At 37.5% G+C, this 14,131-nt stretch overlaps 1 protein-coding gene across 6 annotated transcripts; it reads right to left on the bottom strand.

The window, feature by feature from the left end:
• Positions 1-1,809: 1,809 nt before the first annotated feature.
• On the bottom strand, positions 1,810-13,177 carry LOC109979122 (inter-alpha-trypsin inhibitor heavy chain H3). Of its 6 annotated transcripts, none has more exons than XM_065954834.1 (20): positions 13,019-13,177; positions 12,247-12,407; positions 12,030-12,134; positions 11,542-11,704; positions 11,331-11,441; positions 11,080-11,208; positions 10,818-10,934; positions 10,497-10,665; positions 10,287-10,397; positions 9,813-9,994; positions 9,519-9,698; positions 9,303-9,421; positions 8,387-8,619; positions 5,662-5,715; positions 4,890-4,967; positions 3,886-4,047; positions 3,284-3,452; positions 2,583-2,731; positions 2,369-2,453; positions 1,810-2,079 (listed from the first exon to the last, which is right to left on the bottom strand). In XM_065954834.1, exons 1-20 carry the CDS (start codon positions 13,088-13,090, stop codon positions 1,965-1,967), a joined length of 2,664 nt encoding a protein of 887 aa, XP_065810906.1. In that variant the 5' UTR covers positions 13,091-13,177; the 3' UTR covers positions 1,810-1,964. The 6 variants fall into 6 exon arrangements, with proteins under 6 accessions (XP_065810906.1, XP_065810907.1, XP_065810911.1 ...); XM_065954835.1 differs by having other exon boundaries at positions 3,886-4,038; XM_065954839.1 differs by having other exon boundaries at positions 12,247-12,478; positions 13,019-13,130.
• Positions 13,178-14,131: the final 954 nt, after the last annotated feature.

Below are 14,131 nucleotides of genomic sequence, written 5' to 3'. Positions count from 1 at the left end.
TTGCTCCTCAAGTTATCAAATTCTCACTCTATATGACCATAATGAGATTCAATTCAAATTCTCAATATAACTGCTCCCAAAGTTTCTTTGGCCACGCTCCAACTGATGTTTGACCAATATTTATTATTTTCCTTTTGTCAGCAAACACAGTGAAAAACTAAAATGAAGTAAATAAAGACACAAGCATTCATGAGCACAGATGACTACACAAAAGCTAAACAAAATGTCCTTTACAAATACAAAATACAATTATATACCATGTGCGCCTTCTAACCAGAAATGTTTAGGCTTTGCAGTCTTTTAATGTTTTTCACAGACGCGTCTCCTTCATCTGTGTCCTACCGTTGGTACTAGCTTCTGGCAGCACGTTTTATTGCTTCAATTAAACATGTGAACACCGCGTGCTGAACACTCGGCGCAATACACAATTAGACCAGTAGGTGTCAGTAACAGAGCATAGAATCTGATCACATTTCAAAATAAAACATTTTCTCTGTAATTACAACAAATCCTGTTCAAAGAAATATAATTTTCTGCGACAGCTACACTCAATATCATTACTGCAACACAATGATTAAATACATGAAATATTTTAAACTGTACAGCATTTCTTATCAAATTGATTATCATTCTTACATCAATAATGAATTACATCTTTAACCCATGAAATAAAGTTTCATGGGTTAATATTTAACATTTTAACAAATAAATGACGTGTGTATTGTGTCATCATGACTTCAAAATGGAAAACACTAGCTTCCCGCTTATCTCTACTAACTCACCAAGAAACTACCCAAAGCTCTCAAACTCTCAAATTTTACTGAGGGAGAGATAGATTCAACAGTAGAGAACTGATATTGATAACACTCATTCTTAAATGCTCTATGCAGCTCACTCACCCTTGACTATTGTTTTGTAGTCAAGGGTGAGTTTATTTGTGCTAGTTTATTTGTGCTAGTGTATAGTTATAGCAAATTATACATTTGTCTAATAGTTCAAATGTCACCCTTTAAGTCGGGGTGAAGAAAAGAGCGGGATATCGCAATTACATTCTTGACAGCAAGAGAATTAAAGAAAAAGAAAAACATAGATGCTCCTAAATCTGAGCCTGTTTATTAGTGTATACTATAAGAAAGCAGAAAATCATCATGGTCCCCTGAAAAATAGTTTTTTAACAACCAAAGAATCTATTCAGTGAAATTTCTATTTACTATAAACATTAAGTCAAAGGTTAAGCATAAGCAGGGAGGAAGGGAAGAAATAGCCCAATAGCACAATCCATTAGTCTAATTGTCCTGAAACTCCTCATGCACGCTCCTCTCCGCCTTGTATCTTTGCTGCCGTTCCACCTTGGATGCATGCCTTTTAGAACAATGACATATCTCTCAGAAATGTTTTTGAATCCTCAGGGTTTCTTCTGAAAACTGTTATGTTTCTCAGAGACTGAATTGAATATACGTTCTGTCTGTAACATGGCTATACAGAAGATTGTTGTTTTTTTCCCTACAGGTCTAAAGTACAACAATTCTTTACAGATGTAGTTGCTATGCTATTAAAGACTGTAGGGTTTCAAATATAAACTCGGATCATTAGCTTTGGTGACACCTTTGCATCATATCAGATATGTTATACTTTGATGTGCTGCTGACTATGTAACTCTAACTGCTGGTTGATCTACAAGCACTCTACAGTTCACACTTCTTGTGGTAAAGAAATTACAGTGTGTCGTACTATATGTGCCAGCCTGCCTATTAATACACACACAAATATCACCATAAATCATAACTCACAATAACCAGACAAATGTAGGCAAGTCTTTTGGGTAAATATTTATTCATTAAAGTCTTTCCAGACGACTAAGAATCTGGGACAAGTTTTGTCACTAAAAGGTGAAAAATATTTTTCCATGGTCTAACATGTTTTTTTTAATGAAATCCTTGTAAGAGATTAAATGCCTTTCCCAGTTAAATTTGTGTAACGATGAACTCATTTATGGGTCTCTGTAAGGCGAACTCAGAGGGCACAGACCAGCAGTCCAGTGTCAGAGCAGAGGCGATACTGTAGTCAGCAGTTGTGGATCTTCAAATAAAAACATAAAAGATCTTATATTAGTGTATTAAAGCACTCTCAAATAAATCGTTTTGTTCATAATAACACAGAACAATGGTACTTTTCTTAATGTTGCCAAGTCCTGGGCTGGATTAATGTTGGGGCTTTCTGAATAATATAACAAAGAATATGTACTTGACATCCTCTTTTTCTAAAGTGTCTTGAGATAACATTTATAAATTGGAACAATGGAAATAAAATTGATTGATTGATCGATTTAAATATTGATTGATTGATTGATTGATTGAACAAAACGTACCTGGTAGCAATGACCTCCGTGTTTTGGATCTTGAGTATAGTTGAGGGGGTTTGCTGTACCTCTTCATAAACTGCTGGCTTTAGAGCTAAGGAAAATCAAAAAATAGCACAATATATTAGTGAATAATTATAACCTCAATAACAGCGAGTGAGTGCAAACATTGATTGAATATTTTATGTACCTGATATTAAATCATGCAAACAAATCCACCCACCTAAAATCCCTGTAACGTTGGTGTCCATTGGCTGTTGTCTTATAACAGGCCAGAGATAAAAGTTGCCTTCCTTCTCATGAATCAGGAAGACAATACGTGTGTCTCCACTTACAACATCTATTTCTTTGGCCCGCCTGATCACTGTCACACTAGAAAAGAAAGCACAGATCTTACATTTCTTGTGGATTTGCGCCCCTGCTCTTGTTTGGGCCAATTAATGGTGTGTGCAGAAATGTTAATGTAAACATCAGTTATTAAGTGTAATCTACCTTAGTGATGACCATTTTAAAACTATAATTATTAGTAAAGCTACAGCCAGCGGCATAAAGACTGGAAACAGGTGGAAACATCATTCTGAGCACTGTTCAATAGTGACAGAGCTCATTTTGTAGCTCATAAGAGTTAAAGTTTTCCTTTAAGACCAATTGGTGACATCATGGGGGGCTACATTTCTTATTTAAACACGCTATTGTGCAAATTCAACAAAGTACTATTTATTTCTCTTTTGATCCTCTCCTCTACAAGTCACAGCAACGTCTCAATGAAGTTACAGTTTTCCTTTAAGAGTTGCTCTGATTTGATCTTAAAACCTGTCTGTGCACACAGACAAAGCAGTAACCCTTATGTATTATCATCTATGCAGGTCAGAAAGTCTGTTTGATCATGGTGTAATCATAACTGAGATTATAATGCAAAGTCACCTATTACGAGAAACAACTATATCCTGTTGAAGGTACTCTACTGTGGACTGTCCATCTTGTACAATGGTTTTCATGGCATCAAACTCAAAGTGTGCAGCAGCTGTATGTATGGCAATCCTTTTGAATCCTCCAAGCAATACTTCATCAAGCTCACCATTCACAAACAGCGCTAAAGCAAAAGAGAACAACAATGTAACTCAACATTATAATCAAAACAAGCAGAGGTGGAAGAAAAGATATTTTGGACTTGGATAGAGTCAGATGGGACGTGTACACTAACCACTAGGCTAACGTCGCCCCTGTGAGGGGACTTAAAGTAATACTGATGCCTCTGTATGACAAAAGCAAACAAGACCATCAGAAAACAAAACTGAGTATTCCTATATTTGCTTTTTCTGACAATTAAGTTTAATATAGTAAAAGTATGAAGATGCTGAAAGTACACATAATTTATAACTGCTGCAAGGACACTGAGGAGAGGCAAGAGAAGAAAATTCTGCTATTACAAAGGTTGTAAACAAAGGGTTGAAATATCAAAGGTTTATTAACCAGACTGTTTTTGAGGCTTTCTAACAATTTTCACAAAGAGAAAAATGACTGACCTTTATTGGGATGGTGAAGAAGTTTAAGGCTGACAACTCCATAGACACCATAACAAAGTGGGAGAGACAGGCTCTCAGTTTTAAGCAAAAACTGGTGGACAAGCTGTCCAGGTAAGATAGAAGGATGTAAATCATTGTAGACAACACTGGACACTGAGGAACCTCGAGATAAAGAGAGCAACATAGTCATACAGTAAAGCCACAGGAAACACTGAAAACAAACATCAAACAGCATCAAAACTAGCTCCCCGTACTCTGACAATACAAAAAAGGTTTTAAAAAAAATACATGCAATGGTTTAAATAAATTTGACAAATTTTCCATTGAGAATTTCTCCATTAAAAGATTAAAAACTATCTTTGGCCACTGATGAAAAGACATTCTTAACTGAAAACTTTTATTAAACATCTTTGTTAAGAGTTCACTGGAAAATCTGTTTCTGTCATAAGATACTTCGCACTTTCACTCACATATCAACAGCAGTTTTCAAGTTGCATCTGAGGTAAATTGGATCACTAATGCAAACAAAATGTATGAGATTTAAGTATTTGTTTATCTGTTGCACTCTGTGAGCCGTGGTTTGTAATTCTCAGGCAGTAATGGTAAACTGAACATAAGATTATGTACCAAAGTTAGGATGTTTGGAAACATCTGGCTAAAATTGTGCAGAGTGTAAATGTAGTTGTTTGAGTGGTCTATTGTTTGCATCTAACATGTTGCAATAACAGGCAACTTCAAATATGTAGTGATGACGCCATGAGCTGGATGGGCTACGATAACTTTGGCTGGACAGTAGGGGCGGATACAAGTGGAGGGCAGGGTGGCCAGGGCCCCAACAGGCTGCGAGGATAGTGTTTAAAAATACAAAGGTTTGAAAATTGTGATGAACTGGAACTGATAATCAAAGCCTCTTTTGTTATTGATCTTTGTTTTTGTTTTTTAAATCAATGACAGCACAATTTAAATAGGAACATGAATGACATCTATTTAATATTCCACTGTACCTATAGTTGTTCCCATAGTAGCAGTTGGTGGCCCATATGAAGCATGAATTTCTTCTTCTTCTAGTTCAACAGGAAAATCTGCTCACACAAAATAGTTACACTTTAAGCAAGTAAAATGGGATTTTATGTCAAATCTTAAAAAGATTTCAGGTGTTTTTCCAAACTGCTTTTAAAGTGGTCCATTTAGAAAAAAAAATGTAAAGATCTTTTGTTTTATAGTTCTCAAACTGAAATGCACAAATTTTTACAGCCTTCTCAGCAAAACAATTTGCACATGTAAATCTATACATCTCATTTTTTGAGTCTGGTCGAAAAAACAGGATGTTTGGTGAAGGGAAGCTGACATTAGAGTGTTCTTCATAACATCTCGGTGTTCTGCCCTGTAAGTTTTTCTGAGTATGGGCAAAGTTTGAACAACTAATTTAATTGACGTAAAGCCACTTCATAGTAACTCATTAAATATGAAATCAATCCATTTTTTTATTTTTTTCCCCCCTACAGTAATGTCTCTTACAAAAAAAATGTGTGTGATTAAAGATGAAATACTTTTAATGATATTTTACATCAACATTTGTATAGACCTTTTCTATTTAGTTATTTGATTCTTGCACATATGAATTGTAACCTTTCCCTTTGTGTGTTACGATACAGATACAGGAAGTTTCTATTCATTCACTTTTCATGGGCCAAATTAGGAGGACACACAAATTGATGGAGGTATGTGTTGACTTCGTGCTTTTTGTCAGAAAGAAATAGAGAAGAAAAATATTACCAAAATCCATGATCGCATCAGCTCGGGAAGCGAAGTCTGTGTAATCATCTGAAACTGGAAAATGAGATTTTTTGTCTTGCATGTAAATTTTATTTAAAGGTCCCATATTATGCTTTTTCTGGTTTTATTTGTTTAGGCACATCTATGTGCAAAAATGCAAAGTCCACGGAAACGCGTCATCTCCTGCGTCCTCCTGTTAGCTGTAGCATTAGCTGCATGTAACGCTCGGTTCTAGCCCCCCTTGATAAAAATTTGTCAGTCCGACGTCATTGTCAGTGTGAGATCACTGATCTAAGCACATTGGCTCGTTGTGGCAAGCCCTGCAGCTCATGTTGCACGCCCGTTAACTTCTGTAGCACGCCCACGATATGCCGTAGCCTGCGGTAGCACAGTAGTGCTAAATTGCTAATGTTTATGCTCCCCTCAGACGGAGCCAGTGGCTGCATTCCCAATATGTTAAAAGAGGCGGGACATTTCTGAGAACTGTGCTGAGCGACTGACCAATAACGACAGAGCGGATCGGCAGACCAATCAGAGCAGACTTGGCCCACGTGGGGTCTAACAGTGTGGGCTCAGCAGAGTGTAGAGGGAGCAAGGAGGAGCAGTACATGAAAACAGACATGTTTTTTGGACTTTACCTATTGTGAACGTACAAAAGTAGGTACATAGATTAAATATACGAATCCCAAAAAGGGCATAATATGGGCTCTTTAAAACAAATATTTGTTGATGCTTTGTTCTAACAATATAGAAATACCAATTTCAAGTGACTGCAGTCTTTCCTTACATCAGTCCCATGTGAGTTGGATTCAAAGGGGACAACAAGGGATGTTTTTACTTTCCTTTTTTTTTCAGACTCTTTTCATGCCAAGAATTATGACATCTGAACTTGTAATTGGCACAGATTGTTAAGAAGCATTTTGGGTGAAAGTCTAAAACTCACCTTGCTACACAGAATGAAAACAACGTTTGTACTGACATGATTCAAAGAATAAAATTATTAATTACAGGCTTTTAAATGAATAATCACATTGTGAGAATTATTGCATGACAGGTAGACTTACTGCATTAGCCTATTTTTTATTTCTAACTTCCTATGACTTCTACATTTTCACTGTTCTCTTTTTTCCTACTTTTCATCTTTATTAAGAGTTAATAATAATTAAACACAAGAAAGGAGCTGTAAGAGTCATAAACAAAGCTGGTTACTATGATTCTACTAATCCATTGTTCATAAGGTCTTCTACCCTTAAATTTGTAGATATCGTGTATTTCAAAACATTAACAATACTTCATCCATCTAATAATAAAAGTCTTCCTGTTGTTATTCAAACAATTTTTAAATTACGGGAAGGCAATTATAATTTAAGACGGTCATGTGTGTTTGTAACATGCAAAGTGAGAATCAACATAAAATACATAGATGCGCCTCAGTTTGGGGAGTCAAATTATGGAACAGCCTTAGTCATGAGTTGAAATTGTTTAGTTCTCTGTTGAGTTTTTAAAAAAAATTAAAATGCAAATTAATTCATGATTACAACGTGAAATTATGAATAATTAAGAAATACTGCTTTTGTTTTTGTTTTGTTTTTGTTGGATTGTTTATGTTCTGACTTATATGAAGGATTTTTACAGGATAGGCAGAAATAAACCTTGGGCTTCAGCCTATTCCTGTTTTGGTCATTGATTTATTTGAATTTTAATGTGTGAAATCGACAAGTTTAAGCATGTGAAGTTTTTTGTTTCTGTTTCTGTAAGTTGACTATTTACATAAATATTTTTAACTCTTGATATTCTTTAATGAATGACCAAAATAAAAAAAACATTCATTCATTCATTCAATTCATAAACTTCTTCAATCTGATTAGTTGATTAGCTTCAGTTTGACAACATAATCTGAACTAAAAGCCAATTAAATTTGTGGGAATGAGTTTCCTTTTTACAAAACGGTGGCATATGATCAGTGACATGTGTAAAATGTTAAAAGGACTTGAACTTGTGTAGCGTTTTTCTAGTCTTGTGACTGCTCAATACACTTTTTACAGCTCAGGTCACATTCACCTATTCACACCACATTTACACACTGAGGGCAAAGACTTCAGGGTGTATTAACTAATCTCACAGTGGGCACAATGGGGTTAGGTGTCTTGTCCAAGGACACTTTGAAATTTGACTGCAGGAGCTGGGGATTGACCCCCTGACCTTCCTGTTGAGAGATGACTGACTCTACCGCTGAGCCAAAGCTACCCCATATAAACATCATGTTCTTTTTGATCTTTTCAATATGTCATTAACAATAATCCTCCTCAGCTAGCATGTGTGTGTATGTGGAGAGGAAGGTTGGTAAGGTAATCCGATTTTAGATACAGTTTCAGGGAATAAAGGGAGCATTTAAGTGAACACTTAATTAAGAGAAGAATAGAGTACAATTACATTATAAAGGTAGACATAACCAATTGTAAATAGTGTTTAAATTTGCGATTGAATAATCACAAAGCCTATCATTAGATTTTTTTATTTGCTAAAAAGAACTTGTTATCAAATATTTAATTGAAAACTGTGAATTAATAATAAATTATTTAATGAAGTGTTTATTAATTGTCGATTAGTTAAGTCACATAATTTATTTTGTTGAAATCCACACGTACATTTGAAATTATATCTATACAATTAATTTACTGTTTTGCACTGTGTTTGCTGTTCTGTTCACATTTGTGTTACTCACCATCATAAGCCATGACAATATCACTTACAGTAGGCATGAGTCCGTATTGCCTCGCATTAGAGGTTGGGGTCTGAGGTGCTTCACCTTCCTTGGGTTTATGGAGCACATCTGAGCTCTCCCCAGGAGGCTTGGTGACCACCATGGATGTGAGTGGGGTCACAAAGCTGTATTTCAGCGACAGCTCCAAGGCCTCTTTCTTAGCGCTCTCCTTCTCAGGTCCAGATAACCGCAGTCTGTGGCACAAGTTGTGTATGTTTGAAATCAAGAAGAAGAAGAAAAATGCTGGGGGTTTCCAGTCACCAGTATCGTTTTACCACCCAGAACACCCAACATATACCTGTTTTTTTTTAACATTTTACAAACACTGTATTCCACTTCCACATCCAGTAAAAAAGTTTTTCTAGGTTTTGCTTTTGTATGCAAAGCTCTTGCATTTAAGTCGCTGAACAGTCAGTTGCCCTGCAAGGTGTGAAATAGCCATAAGCCTGCAGGCTACTACATGTCTGGTAAATTCTGTAAGGGACAGTAACGATATTTGCCACCAAATTAAAGTTGTCAACCGTGTATATCTACTTTTGTTTGGCTTCTATGGCTAAAGTGTAAGACCTATTTTTAAAATTACACTTTAAACTTTGGAATTGTAAATCTTCTTACCTGTCCTGTGAAGACAAAAGGCTTGACTGACTAGTAAACAGTCCCAAGGGCTTAGGTAATGGTTGAATGAGTGACAGCTAGTTAATAAGATGATGTTTCAGTACTTTCTTTTTTCAATTTCATTACATTATATTATGTAGAAAACAGGGTTTGCATTTAATTAATCAAATCAAACTATGAGGGGTTGTAGCCCTCCAAAAAAACAGTTGTTGGAAATAATGGATAAATAATATTTATAAAAGATGTTGGACATCACACTCACTCTTTCTCTAGAAGCTGTTTCACTGTGAGGTAAGCCCAAACTCTCTGGATGTTACTGTCAGCCACATCGGCTGACTCCACTGTAACATTTGTTCCAGGAAACACCACCTTTCTATTTCTCTGTTATTGAACAAATACATTCAGATGTCAGTTATTTTTTACATTTTACATAGTGCTAAGAAATTGAAAGCTCATGTGAGTGTGGATTTGTCCTTACCGAAACGGCCACAACTTGTGGAGTGAAGGTTCTGATGTCGTTGTCAGTGATCTGACCTGCCACAACAATCTCAGAGCCATTATAATACTGGCTGAAGTTAGTCTGGGTTAGATTAATCCCACCCTCATAAACCATTGTCACATCTGTTAACAAAGGAGTTGCCACCTCTTCATAGAAACCCTGTTGACATACAGTTTGGACTCTGGTTTAATGTCTAGTTTTGCCACAGCAGAGTAAGAGCAGTTTTTCCATTGAAATGTAACAAATATTTATAGTGTGAGGGATTTAATTGACCTTGAGTTGTAACTCAGCATCAGAGTCTTCATAAATCCGTCGAGCCACACCGTTGTTCTGCAGTGACATCTTTTCAAGGAACTCAAAATTGACATCAAAACCAAAACCGAGGCAGTAGAGAGGGAATTCACCTGCAATAGCCTTTCTTACATTTGACTGAATTACTTCCAGATTTGTCACCCCTGCAGACAGAAGACCAATATGAAGTTTGACGATTAAAACTGAACTCAATTTCCCTTTGACAGTAAAATCAAACCACTAATCTGTGATGAGCTCATAATGGTGTCATCACAGAATGCAGTTGTTATTATGAACATCACACTGTAATAAACACAAGTCACACAAGTATGGAGTTTAGCCAGCAGAAAGAAGATGTCAAGCCATTGATTGTCATCTTAAAAATGTAAGATAGTATTTTTAGAACGCTCTTAATGCAATGCATATATCTGACATGCATGTTTTTTTTATTATAACCTGAGGTTGGGTCTCCATCTGTGAGCAGTATGAGAATAGATGCTGAGCCTTCTCTGGGATTTGCATTCAGCATTCGTGCTCCTTCTAAAACTGCTTGGTTAATGTCCGTGGCTGAAATAGAACGACAACAAAAATGCTTTAACGCTAACATTCTGCTGTCAAATGTGACTGTTTCATAAAAAAGTATTTTCCCTACAAAAAAAACCTCACCTCCTCTATCTTGAATCTGCAGTGCAAAGGTTTTGGCACTAGCCAGGTTTTCTTCCGTAGCCTGAACAAGTTCTCGTTTCCAGTGAAAAATGGAGCTATCAAAAGTGATCAGACCAAAGTGGTCTTCTTCTGCCAGGTCATTCAAGATACGAATCAATGCAGTTCGGGTCTGGTTAAAAACAACATTCAAACATTACAGCTTTTGTTCATCTCAGAAGATTTTTATTTGTAGTCGGTATATTAAATGCCACAGGCTGAAAATTAAAAAATGCCTCAAAGTTCTTGTAATTTGTCACAAAATCACACTCTCATAAACTGTACCTGTTGTATTTTTCTGCCATGCATTGAGCTACTTTGATCAATAACGAAGGCCACATTTTTTGGTATTCGGGCGAGATTAGATGGAGCAAAGTGATGAACGAAGTACCCTGATGATTTCTAAGGAAGAGTAAGATGAAATTCCGGCTGGTTAGAAAAGATTGTTGGTAAGGCAAAGGCAAAACTGCCATACATATGAGATGCTGCGAACAGTTTCATTAAAAGTCTAAATTCTTCAAAAAAAAATATAGGACTCTTGCTGTACCTTGATGTCTCCAAATGAGTTGTCCCTGTTGACGTCATAAACAATAACCAGATCTCCATTCATACCTTGCTCTCCACAGCGGTCACACGTCTTTTGTTGGTCCTCAGTTGGGTAGAAATACACCCACGCCTGGTAACAGCAAAATTCAGATTTATTCACCCTTGACAGGCTGAGAAATAGGCCAGAATAAATGTCAAATACCATCAGAAAACCATTGGGGGCAATGGGTTGAACAAAGATCAGACTACTACCTGTGTGTCTGAATGTGTTTTGGTGATGGCATTAGCCATGGCATTGGTGCTTAGTCCACCTTTAACCTCCATGATATTGATTCCAGCTTTCTCATGTATGTACACGTCAACCTGATTTAGAGAAATAAATGAAATAGTTATGGAGATGTTATCACTCAAGTATTGTTTTCCTGGTTCATCCATGAATAAAATACCAACAGAATGTTCAAACCTTGAAGTCTTTTACAGGCTGCATTGGTCGGGCGTGGATTTGCAGCTCGTACTTGCCCAGTTTGCGTTTCAGTAGTTCCTCATATGTAAGTTCAAAAGTGACCTTTTTGTGAGCTGCTACATTCACAGAGGTCTTGAATTCTTCGAGAGTCCTCCCTACAGAACTTTTACAGAGAGGATTATCATGGCATTAAAGCAGTGGGTCCCTTAAATTAAAACAGTTCGTACATCTGACCCTTCATCAGGAGTAAAGCAAATGGAAGCAATTACAATTATTCTTCTTAGATTGTTTAACTTGAAGGATTTTAACATCAAAATTACATATCTAAGAAAAGTCAGAAAAATAAAAAAAATTTATACTTTCAAGAATATTTTTCACTTTGTTCCTCTTTAATCAAAAGGACACACAAGATCTTATAGGGTATATGATCTAGAAATCATTTGCAGAAGACCTGGCAATATACTGTTTCAGTCTATTGATCCATGTACCTGACAATCCCAGCACTCTGGCCTTGTGACACAGCATCAGTGTACTGCTGTTTAGCCGCCTCCTTAGATTTCACAACCCCATCGTATGCCTGGCCATCTATAAACCTGAAGACCGAGGACAAGCTTATATTAGTATAAATATTAATAATGACCCATGATTTATTTCATGATTAAACGTTTACATTTATTGTTAATGAATTAGTCATTATGTACACACATTCTGAATTTACTGATGAAGGCATTCTTGGGAATCCGGACTTGAAATTCTATTTCCTTTGACTCGTCCATTCGATTGGCCACACGGCTTGTGATGACTGTGGTTGCGTAACGACTGCTCACTGTTGAGTTGATGTGAAAGCTGTAGATGTCCCAGTCATCCTGAGCAAATACAGGAGGCCCATTTCACAATCAAGTAATTGGCTTGTTTAATCTCTCTGGCCGAGGACCAACTAACCAAAGATCAGATGATGATGTTAAGCAAAGGCAGACGGCATTGGTAAAATGTTATTGGTTTAAATGCTGAAACACCCAGTTCTTTTTTTCCATCCAGTAATTTCACATGGCACACTTCCTTTATCCCTTAGGTCTTACTTAATGATTAACATTATGGGGGAATTTTTATGTCTTTAAAAAGGGGGATTAGACCCCATAATGTGACTGTATAAACATATTCACACACACGCACACACACACAAACAAACCAACAGAAACACATTTTTGTAACTTATCTGAACTTTTAAATGTCAACTTTCAACAATTCCTTTTAGCATAGTTACCAAACCTTACTAAATGCCAAGTCAGAAACACACAAACATGAAGCAACACTCAAGTTATTGAGCCTGCAGGCATTTATCAGGACAAAGTTTAGTGTGATGTAACATACAGAAAAATAAGAACACCAAAGCCTCTGAAATGTATAAATTCATTGGTTGGATTGATTGTATAGTTTCTATGCAGCTCTTTTACACTAGGTAATATAAGTATCTTACCTTGTTTGGTAGTGTGGTTACCAAAGCCAGCAGCAGCCCAAAGAGGGTGACTTGCACCACAGCTCTTGCCATGATCGGGCTTACAAGAGTGTAAGCAAGACAGCTGAAATGGCCTTTTAAACTCAGATGGACAAGGACAGCATTCGTAAATATTTTTTTAAAGGTCAAGCTCTTCTCTTCTCTCTCTCACTGGTACACAGGATAAAAACACACCCACCCACAAAAACACACTCCCGCCCACGTGAACACATTGCATACTGCCGGGAATCACACACATAACTAACCAAAATTAACAAGTTCAGTGAAATAAATAAATGAATTCAATGCCATGGTGTCAAGCAAAAAAAAAGTTACTGCTACCTGATTCCAAAGCACGAGACGCTACCAAGGCCAGCCAGTCTGAGAGGTTTCCACTCCGAACAGCCACGTCAGGCTGACAGACAAGGAAAAATTACACTTTTGGGGAGAAATGCTGGATTCAGCTGCAGGACCACCCCTGACCCCTCTGGTGGGATCCTGCAGAGGTCCGCATGAATGGAGAAAAGCCTGAAGCTCTCCAATCCGCCTGGTGGTGGCCAGTGCCAGCAGTAGGGCAGACTTAAGGGATAACCACTTCAAGTCAACAGGATCCAGGGGCTCGAACGGAGTTCATTCCACAGCCTTTAGAACCAGCTCCAAGGCGAGAGAGAAGATCTACACTGATGGCCAATATGCCTTCTGGCCCCCTTGAGGAATTGGGAAACAAGGTTGCCAACTTCCTCAGATAATTGGCATCCTCCTATACGGGCTGCCTTGATAGCCGCCACCATACCCCTTAGGGTGGAGGGTGACTTCACCGCATCCCTGAGCTTCTGCAAAAACCGCAGAATCTCCAGGGGTGAGCATGCCAGAGGATCTACCTGATGTTCCCTGTAACATGTCATAAAGACCCTCCACCTGTGACCATAGAGCGCTCTCGTTGCGCTTCAGAGTTTGGTCCACCGACTGTGACAGCCGTATGGCTAACAGCTCTTTTCCTCTCAAGGCATTGAACAGAGTCCTGTTTGGCAGCAAATCCTGCCGCACTGGAAGTTCCCAAGGAGTCCTGTCTAGCAGTGGCGGGACCATATCACG

This window comes from Labrus bergylta, chromosome 5 (assembly GCF_963930695.1).
Source record: "Labrus bergylta chromosome 5, fLabBer1.1, whole genome shotgun sequence".
In the NCBI taxonomy this organism is placed as follows: domain Eukaryota; kingdom Metazoa; phylum Chordata; class Actinopteri; order Labriformes; family Labridae; genus Labrus; species Labrus bergylta.
The sequence above is the reverse complement of the archived record's forward strand: the minus strand, read 5'-3'. Positions and strand labels throughout refer to the sequence as shown.